This window comes from Marmota flaviventris, chromosome 3, assembly GCF_047511675.1.
Source record: "Marmota flaviventris isolate mMarFla1 chromosome 3, mMarFla1.hap1, whole genome shotgun sequence".
Lineage (NCBI taxonomy): Eukaryota > Metazoa > Chordata > Mammalia > Rodentia > Sciuridae > Marmota > Marmota flaviventris.
This window is the reverse complement of record NC_092500.1, coordinates 16,968,807-16,986,880: the sequence shown is the minus strand read 5'-3', so window position 1 is coordinate 16,986,880 and position 18,074 is coordinate 16,968,807. Positions and strand designations below refer to the sequence as shown.

General features: G+C 40.0%; 1 protein-coding gene across 3 annotated transcripts in view; it reads right to left on the bottom strand.

The window, feature by feature from the left end:
* The window catches only part of Slc41a2 (solute carrier family 41 member 2), a 170,132-nt gene that overhangs the window by 114,014 nt on the left and 38,044 nt on the right, over positions 1-18,074 (bottom strand). For all 3 annotated transcript variants that reach the window (XR_011707042.1, XM_071609577.1, XM_071609578.1), the window contains exons 4-6: positions 9,452-9,523; positions 5,384-5,528; positions 2,509-2,655 (exon numbers count right to left, since the gene is read on the bottom strand). Coding sequence is in view for 2 of the 3 variants with exons in the window: in XM_071609577.1 (XP_071465678.1) it covers positions 2,509-2,655; positions 5,384-5,528; positions 9,452-9,523 (364 nt within the window). In the remaining variant the exon portion in view is untranslated. The remainder of the gene's footprint in view (positions 1-2,508; positions 2,656-5,383; positions 5,529-9,451; positions 9,524-18,074) is intronic.

Below are 18,074 nucleotides of genomic sequence, written 5' to 3'. Positions count from 1 at the left end.
GCAAGATGAACAGGATCTTAGAATTTAAATATGCCCCTTCCTAAACTTTGCATTCAGAATTAAAAAAACAGGGCCTCCAACTGCTGATCTTATGAGGCCCCCTAGTGCTCACAATGTAGATGGAATCAATATTATTTCAGGAACACCTTTAACCATTAAATTAGCTACAGAATCAATTTGAAGCCCATTTTTTAAAAATCTCTTTGTGGGAAATCAATAATGCAGATGAATGTATAAGACCTAATTCAACTTGAATTATTTTGAGTCAACTGTCAGAAGAAAAGGCCTAGAAAATCCTAAGCAATAGTTAATAAGACTATTTTTCAAAATTATGGTAACATTCCATTTTACTTTTTATTCCTTGATCCAGTTAAAACTATTAATGCAACACTGTATAACACCCAAAATAGCAAAAGCTTTAGATAATAATACATTAAACTTAAGCCTTCTATAAGGAGTTTATCACTTGGATAACTTTTAAAAATAAAAATTAAGCCAGGTGAGGTGGCACATGCCTGTAATCCCAGCAGTTTGGGAGGCTGAGGCAGGAGGATTCAGAGTTCAAAGCCAGCCTCAGCAAAAGTGAGGCACTAAGCAACTCAGTGACACCTTGTATCTAAATAAAATACAAACTACGGCTGGGGATGTGGCTCAGTGGTCAAGTGCCCCCGAGTTCTATGCCCAGTACCCAAAAATAAAAATAAAAATAAATTAAGAAGTCAATGCGCGTTATTTTGCTCAGCAACTGGTCTATCTTCTGGAACCTCACAGCACCTCCTCTGTGTCACCATGTTTCCTGTATCAACATTCGTCAATGGCACTCTCCTTTTTACCTTCTCATCACTGCGCCTTCTACTGATAAGAAACCCTGGTGTTTAGCCAGCAGCTGGAAATGTGTCCCAGTGACACCCCCAAGCCTGCAGCAGTGCACCTTCCTGGGAACCACTAAGACCCAGAATTTCCACCCTCGACGCTGGGAAGACACGCTCTGCACCTCTCTACTGCTCTTCCTCTCTCATCGTCTCCAACTCAGGAGGACAGACAGGCAAGGGACACCAGGGGCGTCACTCATGTGTAGCTGTCCTCCTGGGAGTGGCCGCAGGCTTCCCAGAGAACACGCTCTCCAGCCAGGAGCTGACACCTTAAGCCCAACTGCATGGACTCTTTCTAAACTGTACAATCATCTAGAGGAGGAGAGAGGCATGAGCAGTCGACCACCAACAATATAAACTACAAAAGATGATCTCTTTGATAACATAAATCTCACTTTCTGCTTCTGAGTGGAAGAAAAGGGAACTGAGCCTCACCCAGAATACACTTGCACATATATCGTCCCCTGTGTGCTCTACAACAATAAAAAGCCAGAATAGCCCCCACAAGATCCCAGGTTTAGGTCACTCGTCATTTATGTCTTAAACTTTACCTCAAGTGGATAAATCTTTATCTTCTAAATTATAAAAAATGTCCGTGAACGTATAAATCAAGGCCTAATGAATATTGTTTTTATGCCACTTATTAAATAACTTAAGGCAATTTTATACACTCAGGGAAGCTTCACTGAGTGTATAAAATTGCCTAAAGTTATTTAGTATCTTTGATAACATAACTTGTAGAAAATTATCGCATTTGGTAGGGCAAAGCCCTTTTTTAAATTCAAGAACATATATCTAAGACTCTTCTTAAAACTAAGTATACTTTAGATTTATTTTAAAGCACATCATAAATCCATATAGGACCATGTAAATATGTGAGAGTGTGTATTTGCTTTTTGCTTGGCTAGTAAACTATTTTTTTCTTGTATTACTGTGGGTTTTTGTTCTCTTTTTCTGTTTTTAATTTGGCATTTAAAAAATGAAAGCATGATTAATATTTAGTATCTAACCAGTGCTCACAAATCATATTCAATACCATTGACAACAGTCCCAGAATACAAATCTGCATTAAAATAATTCCCTAGACTAAATTCTCCATCACTATTCAACAGGAACTACACATACAGGAGGACTCCAGCTTCACGCAGCATTTGGGCTAATTTTCATGTTGTTTTTTTTTTTCCTTTGAGTTAACCACCGTGAGTCTTTAACTTAAGGTGTGAGTTTCTGATGAAAAAAAAACATCCTGTTGGTAAATTCTGAGTCCTACCATGACCTTATATTCTTTGATGGTAGCTCGGTACACAGAACTCTGAAGGTTGCAGAAACCATAGACTAGGACAGACCTGCATTCAGCCTTTCTCCCTGGAGCTGTGAAAACATGGGTAGCATATATAACTTCTATGACCCTCAATTTTCTCATTCAATTTAGAGATAACCCTTATCTTTCTTATCTATAAGAAAAGAAAAAAATGTGAGAGCCACAGCACATAGTAGGTGTACAAGAAATTACAACTGTTATTCTGATTAGTTCTAATACAGATGAAGGTCACCATGGAGTCACAATATTGCTACAACAATATTTATTTTAAAAGATACTCAATAACATAATATATTTAGTGTCAAATCAACTTACCAAGGCAGGAGTACAAACCCTGGCTTATCCAAGCTAATATGGCCAGAGTTATAAGGTCCCCAAAACTGGCAGCAATGGGTGTAGCGACATTATCAGGATTTATACCAGTCTTCTTTGAACCAACGATAACTCCAACCATTATTATTCCTAGAGGAAAGAATGTTCATCACTTTCGATGTTATGATTTAAAGAAAATCAATCCCTCAAATACTGAAACATACAAGACAGACAAACAATATCTCAGTTCCAGAGAGACTGCTTGGATAAGCTGATTAAGCAATTAAAACATTTTATCCCAATATCATGGCAAAATGCCTTTCAACAAAATCCAAGCAGAGCTCACAGATCTGAGAAGTTCAATGTTGTACTTAAAGACCCAAAAGTGACCATGAAATTATGTTAAAGCTAAAATTTTGAATTTAGTAATGTGTGTGTCTTAGGATTTGATACACACAAAAGACCTAAGATTTTAAATTTAACCCTCAAATAATATATGAAAATGCCAGAGAAAGGTGAGTCATACGCAAGGCAACTGGGAAGAAGACCAACAGATTTGTTCCCATATGGTAGCTAGAAATGCTTGATTCGTTATATTCTTTAGTGTTGAAGTATTAAGAAGCAGGAAGTAATTAAACTTGAACACCAGAGTCCAGAACACAAGAAAGTCTTTGGAAAAGATATTCTTTAAACCCAAAGTTTGTTTATAATTCTCCAACAGGATAACAGGATGAAAATGTGACTGTGCATTTGCACTTTTGAATTCTTATTTTCTTGAATCAGATACATAAGAGGAAAATGATAACATTTATGTCTATACCCAGTTGTACAGATTTTCTCATTGAAATACATTCGTTAAGAGGATGAGGTACAAAGAAAATTTTAAATGTCTATGTGCTAACCACAGCACATAGATTTTCAACTCGAAATCTAAATATGGCTTTGGGGAGAAAAAAACAGAAGCTGGATGTAGAGTCACACACCCATAATCCCATAGACTGGGAGGCTAAGGCAAGAGGATCACAAGTTCAAGGCCAGCCTTGGCAATTTAGTGAGGCCCTGTCTCAAAATAAATAATAAAAAGGGCCAGGCTGTTGCTTAATGATAAGGATTGAACTCAGGGGTGCACAAACACCAAAAAGAAATAAAAAATAAACAATTTCACTGCACTTTTAGAATAAAAAGACTGCAAATATTTTTATTCCAGAATACTCATTACAGATAAAACTGAGGTCCTCAAGAACAGGTTTCAATACGTGCCTGAAGTCACATACCTTATGATTCTAGGCCAATGGTTTTTAGTGTACCATATATAAAGTCAGTACTCTAAAGAGCAGAATTTTTGTCTTAAATCAAACAATGCATTGTAAATTATATTCTGGAAACTTTTTCAATCACTGGACCTTACCCTTTTTACAATACCACTGTAAAGGGGGAAGAAAGCAATAGCAGAAATGCTTTTAGAATATGTTATATGATAATCCTACAAAATATAATGAGGTGTGGTGAGACAGACCTGTACCCCAACTACTGAGGAGGCTGAGGCAGGAGGATTGGCAAATTTGAGGCCAGCCTGGGCAGCTTAGCTGGACTTTGTTTCAAAATAAACATTTTTTAAAAGGGTTGGGGATGTAGCTCAGCCAAAGAGCACTTGCCTAGCATGTGTGAGGCCCTGGGTTCAATCCCCAGTGCTGCAAAACAATAATAATCCAACAAGATATGATTACATAGAAATCTTTTTTCCACAATCAACACATGGGAAGCTCTCCTATGACAGTGCTACTTTTATCTTTTCAGCTGAAATTAAAGCATTTTTTGTGCATCATGGCTCAGTGCAAAGAGCTGAACGCCAGGAAAGTTGGGTTTTCATTCTGATTCTGCCACTAACAAGTGGATATAATTGGACAAGTTGTCCCACCTGCCTGAGTCAATTTTCTCACGTACAAAATGTGGTTAATGGTATCTGCATATATTAAGATGGTCAAAAAGGTCAAGTAAAACTAGAAGATACAGTGTTCAAGGTAAGAAGCTTTAACCAAATGTACAGTTGTTTTAAATTTGAATTTTTGATGGTTTTGAAAATCCTAGGCATTTCAAACACTTGCTGGACTGAAAAATTTCAAACCTCTCTAAATGACACAAAATCAGAAAGAAAACAAAAGTTAAGGAGCCTAAAGAGAGTGCTAACACCGCAACCTTTTTTTCTTTTGCCAGAAATTTAATTTCCCAATAGCTTCATCTCAATCATTTCTAGTAATTCCATATAGAAATAAGAAAATTATATCCCTGAATACTATTCCATAAGAAGCTAGTTATCAAGCGGAAAGTTCACATTAATAAAAAAAAATCCAACTGAGAAGTTCTAATGCAGTTAGTTTTTTTAACTAGTTCTTTAACCATCTATAGCCAATAATATGCTATCTTCAGAATAAGGTTATTTTTGTACTACCACAGACAGGAATTTTTTTTTTTAATATGAAACTTAAAATATTTTTTTTAACAGAGGGACTGCTTTTGAAACTCAGAATTCCTGGAACACTTGTTACTCAAGAGACAAGCCAGTAAATCCCCTGCATGACTTCCAGGAAGTTTCTCAACTTCATTTACAAAACAAATGAATGCTCAGGCTATTTTCCTGATCTTATTTGGGAATTATACCAGGGCATCAAAGGCCAGGACACAGCCTCGAACAGCCTGCTCTGCAGTTAGGTTCATAAATAATGAAACAGAAATATATCTGAAATAAGATATGATTGAAGCTTGTGATAACTTTTTCTGTTGTTTTCATCATAAATATCATTTGAAGAGAGAGAGTCATCATCTTGAGAAATAAATCATTTAAGAGCAAAAGATTACAGACATTTGCAAATCCGCTCACCCTGCAGAAGAGATGCGATGAAGGCGGTGGCCACGCTGCTGGAGCACAGGAGGATGGAATGATCCAGGTAATACTTTCCCTCTGGAATCCAGCCCAAGATGATCGCTGCCACCGCTGCTAAAAAACCCACGACTGTTGCCTGAACCTAAAAAATTTGTTACAAAATCCAACTGAATTAGTAATTTAAAAAACTCTCAGAATCTTTCCTATTTAAACATTACATACAAGAAGCCTGAAGACATACTGCCCCTGGTAACTGAGTCGTACTGCCTTTTAAAGAAGCTACTATATTTGAGTTTCATATTCCCAGAGAGTGGGCTCTCAAACTGCCCTGATCTGGTGGCAGCAGAAATGGAATGGGGTGCAGGAATCTGTTTTTAATAGTACCCCAAAGGACTGATCCACAGATCATCTAAGAAAACACTAGTTTTAGGTTAAAGAGGGCCCCACCCAAGGTGGGAAGCAGGCTCACCAGGCAGTGCTGGGGAGATTAAAATCAAATGATAGGAGCTTGAATCCTTCTCTACCACTTAACCTCAGGGCAAGTTATCTAAGTCCATTAACTCAACTGGTATTTATTCAGATTCTACCAAGCACAAAGCACTGTGCTTGATACTGATAGGACCATGGTCAAAATGGACTCCCTGTCTCAGTGGGAAACAGATGTTAAAAAATATCCTCTCAAATAATCACACTTATGATTAGTACCATATAAGCTTGAGTTCCAGCTGCACATGATGGTGCATGCCTGTAATCCCAGCTGCTCAGGAGCCTGAAGGAGGATTGCAGGTTCAAAGCCAGCCTCAGTAACTTAGGGAGGCCCTAAGCACCTTAGTGAGGCCCAGTCTTCTAAATTAAATTAAAAAAAAAAAAAAAAAACGGGCCAAGGATGTGGCTCAGTGGTTAAGCACCCCTGGGTTCAATCCCTGATCCCCGCCTCCAAAAATGTTTGAGTTCCCTACTCTATAAATGACAATGATAATATAAAACTTTGAGATTCAAGTTACATAAATAGTTTCCGTAGTGCAGACACAAAGCAACACTCAAAATAACTTCCACTAAGAAAAGGCATGCAGACGGCCGACTCAGGCCACCAGAATGACAAAGCTACAGCAAAGCCCACGGGAATCACTTTTCCCAGTGGTTCTTAACTGTGTGTGTGTCATGGCCCCTCTGACAACCTGGTAAAAATTCTGTAAAACAGAGACCTTTCCCCTAAGAAAACACAGAACACTCAACATCTGGAGTGGAATATCTGGGTGTTCTCTAAAGCCAATCCATGAAATGGGGTCAAGGGTTCCAAGTGATCGATCCCTGCTGCAGGATGACCCCATTGTACAGAAAATCAACAGAAAGGCCAGGACTAAAGAGCCTAGATATCCTGCCGTCCAGCCCCACAAGCTTTGATTACAGTTCCTGTTGACATCACCCACACCTCAGAGCTGACCTCCAGGTATGAGAGCCACTGGGGCTGCACAGTCATTAGACATGTCAGCATGTTCATGGCTGGTTAATAAATAACACACACACTTCGCGCAGTAGAACTAAGTACTAATGTAAATTCCAGCACTGTGACTCCAAGTCCTTCCTGGCATGACCTGGTACGCATGGCAAGGGAGCCTGGTGTAGACATCATGGTATGTGAGTCTAGGCACGTACATGCATCCGTAGATCTATTTCTGAGGAACTGGAGGCACATAGCTGAGCTGAGAAGTCCTATTCTGTACATCTGCAAAAGAACGACTAACTGGAAAATGATTAATGTGCCCAAGAAAAAGCAAAGCCTGGGTTCAAGTGGTAGCTGGGTTTAGAAGGGTCTCAGGGCATGGAGGCTAAACAGGGGCCACAGGCCTGAATAGACCTTGGTGCAGGCTACATTCCTCCTGGCGAGCCGGTGGTTCCTCAGATGGTACCGGGGGCTTTGCAACTTATGCACAGTCCACGCAGCTGTTCTGCACAGTGGTGAAGAAACCTGTAGCAGGTAATCTGCTGGGACCCAATTTAATAGCAGAGAAGCACACTCCCTCCTAAGGGCGCCTGGGCCTCCTGTCTCTTCCCTCCTCTGTCCTCCAAAGCCCACCTCCAGGAAGGGGAGCACAGGCCAGCCACCCTGCACCCCTCTCCACGCTCAGCTTCTCCTTCACAGGCTTTTGCAGGTGAAGCCTTTTCCCCAACCCCACCCACACCTCTTTTTGGTGGGAGGTATTAGGGAGTTGAACCCAAGGATGCTTTACCACCTTAACCACATTCCCAGCCTTTTTTTTTTTTTTTTTTTTGAGATAGAGTCTTGTTAAGTTGCTGAGTGAGGCTAGCCTTGAACTTGGGATCCTCCTGCCTCAGCCTCCAGCTTTGCTGGAACTACAGGTGTGACCACACTCAGCAGCCTGTCGTCTTAGCCTTTGTCCACTGGAACTGAGTCCCAAGCAACTAGTGCCTCCCCAGCTGGCCCCGATGCTGTCCTGGTGGGCATGCTGCTGTTCCTGTTCTTCATACATGGATGACGGAGTGAGGCAGACACGGGCTTTGGGTTCTGGCAACTAGGATCAGCAAATCCCCAGCCATTGCCAGCACCCATCCTGACCAGAGGTTGCAGGGATCAAGGATGACAAGGGAAAGGTGTGCATTACGAACAGAATGAAAATTAAAGCTGAGATGGCACCCGCTGCTGTGGGCAGCCCTGCAGCCCCAGCTACTGCAGCCCCCGCAGGATCACGACTTTGAGACCATTTTGGGAAATTTGATAAGATCTTATCTCAAAATGGAAAAACAGCTGGGGATTTAGCTAAGTGATAGGGCACTTGCCTAGCGTGTGCGAGGCCCTGGATTTCATCCCCAGTACTGAAATAAACAAAACAAATAAATAATGCTGAGATGGCCATTATACTAAAATGATTTGATATATAATACAACTCATTATTTCATATGAGTTTAGGGTATTTAAAGAAGAAAATCAAATCTATTTTCAAATACATTAATATTTTAGATATTTGAATATGGTATTAAATATTTTTATTATCACCCCTGCACAGATAACAAGTTCAAGTTTAAAAGGATTTTAGCCTTCTCTAATATAATACTGTGATTTGAAAGACAAAAAGGAAGCCCAGAAGGGCTAAGTAACAAAGGTTATACAGCTGGTTAATGTTAGAGCTGAGGTTAAGATCCCAGATTTTATCTCCAACCCTGCAATTACACAGGTATTTTTTTAAAATAACCACAATCCAAAAACTCCTTTGTCTTTAAAATACACTACATAAAACCATATTCCTGTAACCAAATTCTCCACCACCTCATTAAAGTTCCTGTGCATCCCCTCAACTAACCCTAGGTAGAGAATTACCATAGGTAGCTGCAGTCTTCTGCCTCAGAGATGGGAGGGATGGGGGAAAGGCAGTAGAGGTACTCACCTGAGACCTGAAAGCCATAGATTTCATAGAATCCAGTTTAGTGTTTATATCATTGGCAACTGAACGCATTCATTTATATCAACACTAGTAACATCAAATTGAGGAAAAGTCAAGACAAATGGCTGACCATAATATACAGAACTCAGTTTCATTAAACAAACACTTTGAAAAATTAAAGTAGGCTGAGCATGGTGGCGCATACCAGTAGTCCTGCCTACTGGAGCGGCTGATGCAGGAAGATCACTTGAGCCTAGGAGTTTGATACCAGCCTGAGCAACACAGTGAGTCTGTCTCAAGGGTAAAAACAATTAAAGTAGAAAAATAGCACCTAAAAAATGAAATGTTCAATATTTATTTGTAAGATATCAACACAAATTCTGGCTTTATCACATAGTTATGAAAGAAAATATTTATATATCTATCTTTTATATTTGTAAGCATCTGATTAGTTTCTAGAGAAAAAAATGACTCCTGGAGGTCAGAGGTGTCCACTAATTCCATTATTTTTTCAAGGTACTAAATGATTTCAAGGTACTAAGTGATTTAGTACCTTGAAAAAAGTCAAAAATGATAGACTTCCCAGCACTACAGTTGACTCCATTCCAGAGGTGACCCCAAGACCAGTAAACACAAGATCTGTAAACAACTGTGTGCCACTTACCTGCTTTAAAGCCAAGTTGCCAATTATTAGGTTCCACTTTTCAATGGGTGAATCCATCTTCCCAATATTTACCTGTTAAGGTGGATATTTTCATGGATCACTGAAAAATCTATATGTTGTTTACTTTGCTTAAATAGCATACAAAGTCTTAAAAGTACAAAATAATTCTGTAGCAAGTCTGGTAAGGGCACCTGTACTTGAATATAATTCTGAATTCACTCCATCTACCATTCAGATTGGCTGAGATGCTCAGGGGGACTTTTTTCTTTAACCATCTTATAAGAACTAGTGGCCAAGTTAGTATTACATATATATATATATATATATATATATATATATATATATATATATATATATATATATATAAATAACATTACCATGTATCACCCTAAAATGCTGAATTCTGTGTACTGAGGGTCAATAAATAATTACATAATTTTGAGCTGCTAGCATTTAATTTCATATCATAAAACTAATATAATCTGAAGAATTGTTAATCAAAAAACAAGATTTAAAAAAATCGTTCATATGTATATAACCTACATTTGATTCATGACAAAAATTGTTAGCAATAAAAATTCATTTGGTTCACAAATTTTGATCATGCACCTCACTAATTAAAAAGTATACATCTTTCTTCTAAATAGAATACTTTCCAAAATAAGATTATTCACATATTCAGTGTCTCTGTGAGCTAGGTCATATTTCTCAACTACTTAATATTCAAAAAATGTACAACTAAGACTGCCAAGTTTTCCAGTCATTTGGAAAGCAAAGAGCAATCATTAGTAAAAATCCTATATTAAGCTGGATTTTCAGTTATTCATCACCTGGTCATAGAAGGTTTTCAAATGTTAAAAAAAAGGTTACTGGGTGAATGGGTATAGAGGGAGGTACACAGGGTTATTATTTATGGATCGTTTCAAACAAGTACAAACTAGAGCTTAGCTCATGGCTTCAGACCAGCGGGTTCAGGGCCACATCAACATTCCTCTACCAATTTGGAAAACAGACTCTATTCTGTAATTTCACTCCAGATTTTAGTTTCAAAGTTTCCAGCAAATCAAACATTGAGATTTCTCAGTGTTTCAGGATAATTACTCCTGCAAGTCTTTACTGATATATTTCTTGACTAAAGCTGGGAATCTAAAGTATTGATAAAATTCATGTTTGCAGTTCTAACAACCTGGGGCTCTGCTCAAGTGAGTAATAGAAACATGGGCAACACTTGAAGAGAGCATTCACCTCAGGTTCAGAGTTCAAGAGCAAAGCATGAGAGAAATTAATGCTATTTTGAAGAATTCTTAAGAGAGGTGACTGTGGCTATGGGAAGCAATCTCAGATGAGTCTACGAATGAGAAAACATCAACCCTCCAGAGTGGCTTAGTGATCCAGGGAGACAGGCAGAGTTCAGGGACCAGGAAAAGATCAAGGGAGGTGGGGGCGAAAGGGTGAGGGAGAGAGAGCCGGGTTCACTTGGTGCCATGGCCACTACATACCTCAAATCCCTGTTCCTATGACTTCCGGTCACCGTCTACATGATGGGAACATACCTAAAATTTGGAAGGCATAAGCTAAGCAGAGGCCACTATCTTTGGCAGGCAGGCAGCCCTGGGAGGCACCCGGGCCTTTGCCATAAGACACGCTTGGCTTTTTTCCTCTGCACCAGTGGTAGAGTGCCCTGGGTTCAATCCGGTGGTTCCACTGATTTTCCCTCCACGCATCTTCACTTCCCCAACTTCCCCACATTTGGTAGGCCCTATTATAACTATAGCACACATCTACCATGGCTGCTTTCTGGACCAAACCCAGGCTGATAGTTTATTAATTTAAATAGTGTAAGATTGTACTCTATATACAAATGATGAGGGTTCACACTTTCTAAGTCCCTTCTAGATCTAGATGTCTCTGCATCTGCAATCTTTTTATTGTAACATAAAATAATCAGTAACAATTAAAATGATATCAAATTAAAAGAAGAATATATTCACAAATAAAAACATTTTTATAAATCAATATTTTAGAGAAAACCAAAAAGAAACGTCAGCCCAAATTCACTTTTTAGGGAAGACAGTAAGCTACAGGCATGCATTAGGAGTGGTGGGGGAATGGCCAGACACAGGAAGATGACCTGTTGCCTCCATCTTGGAAAAACTACACCAAGAACAGGGCTGACCCACCCTCCTGTCCAGTGGTCAGGGATAATATAACCACCCAAGCTTCTTCAGAAGTGGAGGGAGAAGTAGGGGTGTGCTGTCTAGAGGCCTCTGGCCAACCTACCTTTGTTAGATTAGTTGACCTGCTGGTGCTCTCGGCAAGAGAAACCAAGAACTGGGAAAGTGATAAAGTGTAGGCGGGTGTGATTTGGTAAAGATTTCTGACTAATCCATATTTATTTAAATTACATATATCTTGAAGCATTAGAAAAATAGGCCAAATGTTTGCAGAGACACCAACTCGTTCACTCATTAAGATGCATCTGTTTTGGGCTGGGGCTGGGCCTCATTGGTAGAGCGCTTGCCTCATACTCACAAAGCCCTGGGTTGGATCCCCAGCATCACATACACAAAAAAAGATGCATCTGTTGAATTCTTAATGTACTTTCCCCTTTAGTTCTTTGGACATGTTCAAAACTGCTGTTTTAAAAGACTGTTAAATTCACCACCTGGCCCCACTGGAGTCCCTTTCCATGGATGGATATGAACCACACTTTTCTTGCAAATGGGTCATACTTCTGTTTCTTTCTACATCTGATGACATTTTTTGTTAAAAACAAGCCAGTGTTGACAACATAGGAGAGTGACTCTGATACCCGTAATGTTCTAAGGATTGAGTTTTCCTTCTAATTAGCAGTTAATTTGCTGAGAGTCAAACTACAGAGTCTTCTCTCTCCCAGGATGGAGCAGTTCATCTTCTACTTGGTTCTTTTGACTATGATACTGCTTTTCAGTCTAGCCCTTTGGGGATCACTTCCATACCTATGTAGTTTAATGGTCAGGCAACGAGTTGGACAAAATTTGTAGTCTAGTTTGGAGTTTACCCTCTCTGAGGTTTCTCCTGCTTCTGGTATTTCCCCATGTATTTCCACTGGCTTTCTTAGCTTCAAGTTCTATCATCTGATACTTCGATCCAGTAAAATTTCAATTCTCTGCCACAACAGCTATGCATAAGGTCACAGAAGGTGCTCAATCAAAACAGCCATCAAGCAGCCGGGCTCAGCGGCATACTCTGTAATTCCAGGAACTGGGGAGGCTGAGGCCAGAGGAGGATGGCAAGTTTAAGGCCAGCCTGGACAATTTAGTGAGACCTTGTTTCAAAAATGAAAAATAAAAAGGGCTGGGGCTGTACCAGTGGTAGAGTGCCCTAGATTCAATCCCTAGTACCCGCCCCCCCACACACACACACAAAAGCAAAGAGGAGGGAGGAGGAGGAGACAAACAAGTAGGGAGCAGACAAATCTCAGTGAGTGCGCTGGTCTTTCAGACGCAGGCCCCTCTCACATTTCTGCCCACTTGTTTTCTTTTTTCTTTTTCTGCCAGGCTCACACTCAGGTCAGGCCTGTATACACATACTTTTGCAGTTAGCCAAAGATTTGAGCAGATCTTATATTCCGACTTTGGATCTTACCTTTCTGCACTTCTAGAATTCCCTCCCTAAGTTTCCAGCTCCCCTTGCCAACTCGGAACTCTATCTCTGCCACCTGGAGCAGGGGAGACTGCGTTTTCTGCCACACGAGATCCAGGGACTGGGGAATGCCCTCAAGCAAAGACATCTTGCAAACACTGCCATTCTTAGTCATCGACGGCATGCTCTTTTAAGGGAACTCAAAATTCTACTTTTTCACTTTTTATTGCCATGGAATAGTTTGTCTAGATTTTGTAACTGTATTGAGTGGCAGGGAGAGTTCACCCAGCCAATTCATTCTGCCATTAACTGGAATCAGAAACCGTTATATATTTTTACACTCAGTCTTAGCCACAAGTCTAAGAAGCAATGGATTATATATTTATATATTTTAGATATCTTATATAAAACATAATACACTCAAACACACACAAACTAATATCTTTCTGAGCATACAGGGCAACGCACATGTCCATTACCCCGATGGTGGTGATAGTTTCCTGAGTACATACTAAATATCAAAGCACCCAGACTATAGGCTTTAAAAATGTGCAGTTTATGGTATGTCAATTATACCTCAATAAAGCTGCAAAAAAGGAGGGAGCTAAAAATCCACCTGATTAAAACAGTTTCAGATTAAACATAAATAGTTCTACTCTGCAAAACTGACTGAGGGCTGATATTTTTAACTTAAGAAAGATGTATTAAAATGTAGAATAGGAACATGCAATCCCATTTGTACTCACAATCAGATTTCACAAAAATTTAGAATTTTTTCTAAACACATAAAATTTAGAATTATGCCGAATTTGGGAATAATACAGAAATTTAAGTCAGTTACTAATAATCATTATCTGGACTTCAATTTTTTATTATCTTAGAAGCTTTGCAATTGAAATTGGAAGTCCAATATACTACAGGAAGAGGCTTTGTCAACAACTTCTGCTAGGACGTCAGCACCACAAAGGCAGATACATTTTCTGTCTTATGACTGAGCACACAGATCCATGCTTGGCATACAGTAAAGACCCAAAACATTTTTAATTAGTAAATTAGAAAGGTAGAGCATTGCCGGGTGTGGTGGTTCACACCGTAATCCCAGCAATTTGGGAATCTGAGGCAGGAGGATCACAAATTTGAAACCAGCCTGGCAACTTAGCAAGACCTTGTCTCAAAATGCAAAATAAAAAGGACTGGGGATGTGGCTCAGTGGTAGAACACCCCTGGGTTCAATCCCCAGTACCAAAAAATGAATAAACAAAAATACAACAATAAAGAATATTACAAAAATAACTTCAGAGAACCGAGAGTTCTCTGAGAAGAGATTTGAGGCAACAGAAATCAGTTTTGCCTGGAGTAGAAAAGGGCTAATAAGATTCTGCCAGGCAATTTGCTCCTGGGAAACAGATTCACAGTCTTCTTTTTTTCTTTCCTTTTAATTTATCTTTAGGATACCATTTTGACTCGTATCTAGCATTCAGAAAGAGAAAATTTTAGACTTAAACTAAAGAACTTAAACTCTAATTGAAACTATTAAAACTCCAGAAATAATTGTGCTTGGTTTATTTTCCAATTGTACACTACTGCCACACATCTATATGAACATCTATATAAAAAATTTGAAAAAAATCTCTATATATAATTTTATATACACTGTTGAAAAATTAAAATCCAGGAAAACTAGTCAAGTTAATCATCGTATCTTTACAAATAAATTTGGACTTATGTAAGAGGGCAAGATAAAGCTGATTTGTATTCACCACTATTTAATTTCCTTGGTGAAATAGGAAATCTATTTTATTGAAATATCTTTTCATCTAGTTTGACGGAATAACAAGCTCTAAGGACAAGTGACCTTCAATAGACTGAATGAGTAGGCTGTCTCTGGGGTCTGAGGTTTTAAGCTCTCTGTCTTTCTACTTATTGAAGATCCACCTTATAATCCTATAAGCTCATTTGTCCTGGTTCTCCTGGAGATAATCATAAAAATGATAAAACAAAAAGATTAAAGTAATCACTGACTGGCCTTCTATAGCTATGATTTTCATTCCTAATCTTAGAAGTGAAAATAAATATTTCACAGAAAAACATAATAGTTGAAAAGAAGTATTTTTTAACATATAAAATTTTAAAAGCCAGGGCTGAGGCTGTGGCTCAGTGATAGAGTGCTTGCCTAGCATGTGTGAGGCCCTGGGTTCGATCCTCAGCACCACATAAAAATAAATAAATAAAATAAAGGCATTGTATCCAACTACAGCTAAATAAATAAATAAAATTTAAAAAAAAATTAAAAGCCAGCTTTCAAATAGTACTTGTTGAGGTTTTTCAAAAATTACATTAATTTGTTCTTCTGCCTGGAAACAGGAAGCACCGGCCACAGCAGTCCCAAATGGAGACCACCAACCCCAAGTTCAGGTGGCAGTGGGTAGGTGTAAGAGGGAAGAGGAATTCCCAGGTGGAATGACGTCCAGGCAAGAGCTGGAGAGAGTGAGAAGGGAAGAGGAGAGGACCGCCCACTAACCCACAAGACACTTCAAAGAGAGAACCTGCTAGAATAAGGGAAAGTGAGGGTTCTGAATGCAGTGAGTGGCGTCCAGCTGACAACTGACAGTTCAGCTCTGGGGTCCGGAAGGGTATAGAGAAGGGGACTGAGTGACCAATGGGTGACAGCATGAAGCTACTGAGGGCAGACATGTAAACGTGTCAAGAAAGCCTCAAATTAAGAAAATGAACAAAGAAAAAGAAACCAAACAGGTAAAAACAGCAGCAGCCAGTGCAAGAGGAGAGGGAGTGAGAGGAGCAGCCATGCTGAGGCCCAGGAGTGGTCGTGAAGAGGCCAGAAGGAAGTTGCTGACCTGGAGCTGTCAGCAGCCTGGGAGGGATCAGAAGCCACCCGACAGTGACGCTCTGGCCTTCCATCAGAATGGTAGCATTCCGCCTATGAGATCAACTTCTCCAAGCAACTTCAATGCCATAAACTAGAAGAGCACACCATGTCGCCACAGCTTCACACCCAAGTGACTGCTTCCCATCGGCTCCTCTGTCTGGCTTTGCCAGAGAGAATAACCGACAGCTCCTCTACTTCTGCAAATGCATCAGCTGTCTGTGGGCTCTATCTGAACAGGGGCTCTGACTCCAACAACCTCTCACAACACCCGCTACTACCACCCCATCCCAGCAACATCATCTACAACTATATCATGGCAACGAGCTCCCAGCCGGGCTCCCTGCTTCAGTCTCTGGTGCCCATACCGCAACACGACAGTCAAAATAATCTGTTAAAGAACACTGCTCAGATCACACCACGGCTCTGCTCAGAATCTTCCAATGGTTTCCCTATTAGGAAGCAGCCAAAGTCCTTCCAGGAGACCACAAGGTCCCTTATTGGCTGGTCCCTGGCTCATTCTCTAACCTCCTCTCCTAGGACCCCCCGTTCACTTGGTCCCAGCACCATGGGCCTCCAAGGCGCCTTATCCAACACCGTGGTTCTCCAGCGTGAGTGTACCTCGGAATCGTCTGGAGAGCTTGCTAAAGAACAGATGGGGGCTGGGGTTGTGGCTCAGCGGTAGAGCGATGGCCTAGCAAGTGCGAGGCCCTGGGTTCGATCCTCAGCACCACATAAAAATAAATAAAAAGAAAGGTATTGTGTCCGACTACAACTAAATAATAAATATTAAAAAAAAAAAAAAAAAAGAACAGATGGCTGGGCCACCCCCACCCCCCCATTTCAACTCAGTGCTTTGGAAGAGGGCAAGAAGTGGCACTTCTAACACATCTGACGCTGATGGTCAGAAGACTGCTCTAGAACCTTCCGTCCAACAGCAACCACAGGCCCAGCTCTGAGCTGAGCATTGCCTGGGACCTTCCTAGCTCAGCCTTGGAGGTTCACCTTCTTATTTCTCTCTGTTTATGTCTGATATATCTCTTCAGTGACACAATTCTGAAACTACAGAAGATAACTCCAGCCTTATCTCCTCAAAGAAAGGCTCAGTTAAGTCTGCCCTGCAGTGGGGACCTTAGCAATAAGCTCCCTGTGCTGAGCGACCAGCTTTGGAATTCCCCTCTCTTAATGTGAATAGAAAAATGCACATAAACAGACATACCTAGCATGAAATAGAACACGGCAGATGAAGTTTAAAAGAAGATTAAGATTAAATTCACTTCCAGGAGATTTAATGGTAATGTGATCAAATGAACCAGCAAAACTTCATTTGCAGTCAATTCTTTCTGAACCAGATTCCCTACAGCATGGCCTATTTTAAAATGGATCGGCGTTTTAATCTATTACTTGAATCTAAACAAAGCTGGACAGTGCTCAAGAGCAACACTTTCAGAGGTCTTTTCTTTAAGGTAAGCGAACCAGAACTTCACTCTTCCTGGCAAAGTTACAAGTGGCTCAGAAGCCTGCCTCACTCTATCTGTCAGAGCAAAGTTCATTTTCCAACAAGTGAAACTGGAGCCACCTTTCAACTTCCATTCCCGTAACTTTCCTCTTCCTTGACTGTTGCCACTTCTGTTTTCAAGACCTTTATTCTCTCCTGCCATAAGGGCTCTTGGATTGACTTCCACCTAAGTGACCCACGAGTTCTCACAAGAAAATGAAGCAGGAAAAGCAGTAGGTAGGAGACCTGTGCGCAATTTCACTAACTCTCAGAACCTCAGTAAAGCTACGTGGGTTTCTTCTCTCTCTTCTTAAAGATAAAAGCTTCAGATATTCTCAACACACAGTCCAGCTGGATGTCAAAGGATCAAGTGTTAAAATCGATATTCACTGTCACTAAATGTCATCATATAATGAACTAATGGGATACAAGAATGAATATGAAACTCAAATTTTGACATTTTATCATAATTTCATTATTAGAATTTTTAAAAAAATTATTTCTTAGCACTGAGAGCTGCTAGATGACCCTGTGGTTACCATTCTCATATCTGCAATGCTAGGTACTTTCCAACCAAGTCACTGAAGAACCAAGATTATTTTAGGCTAGCTTCATCA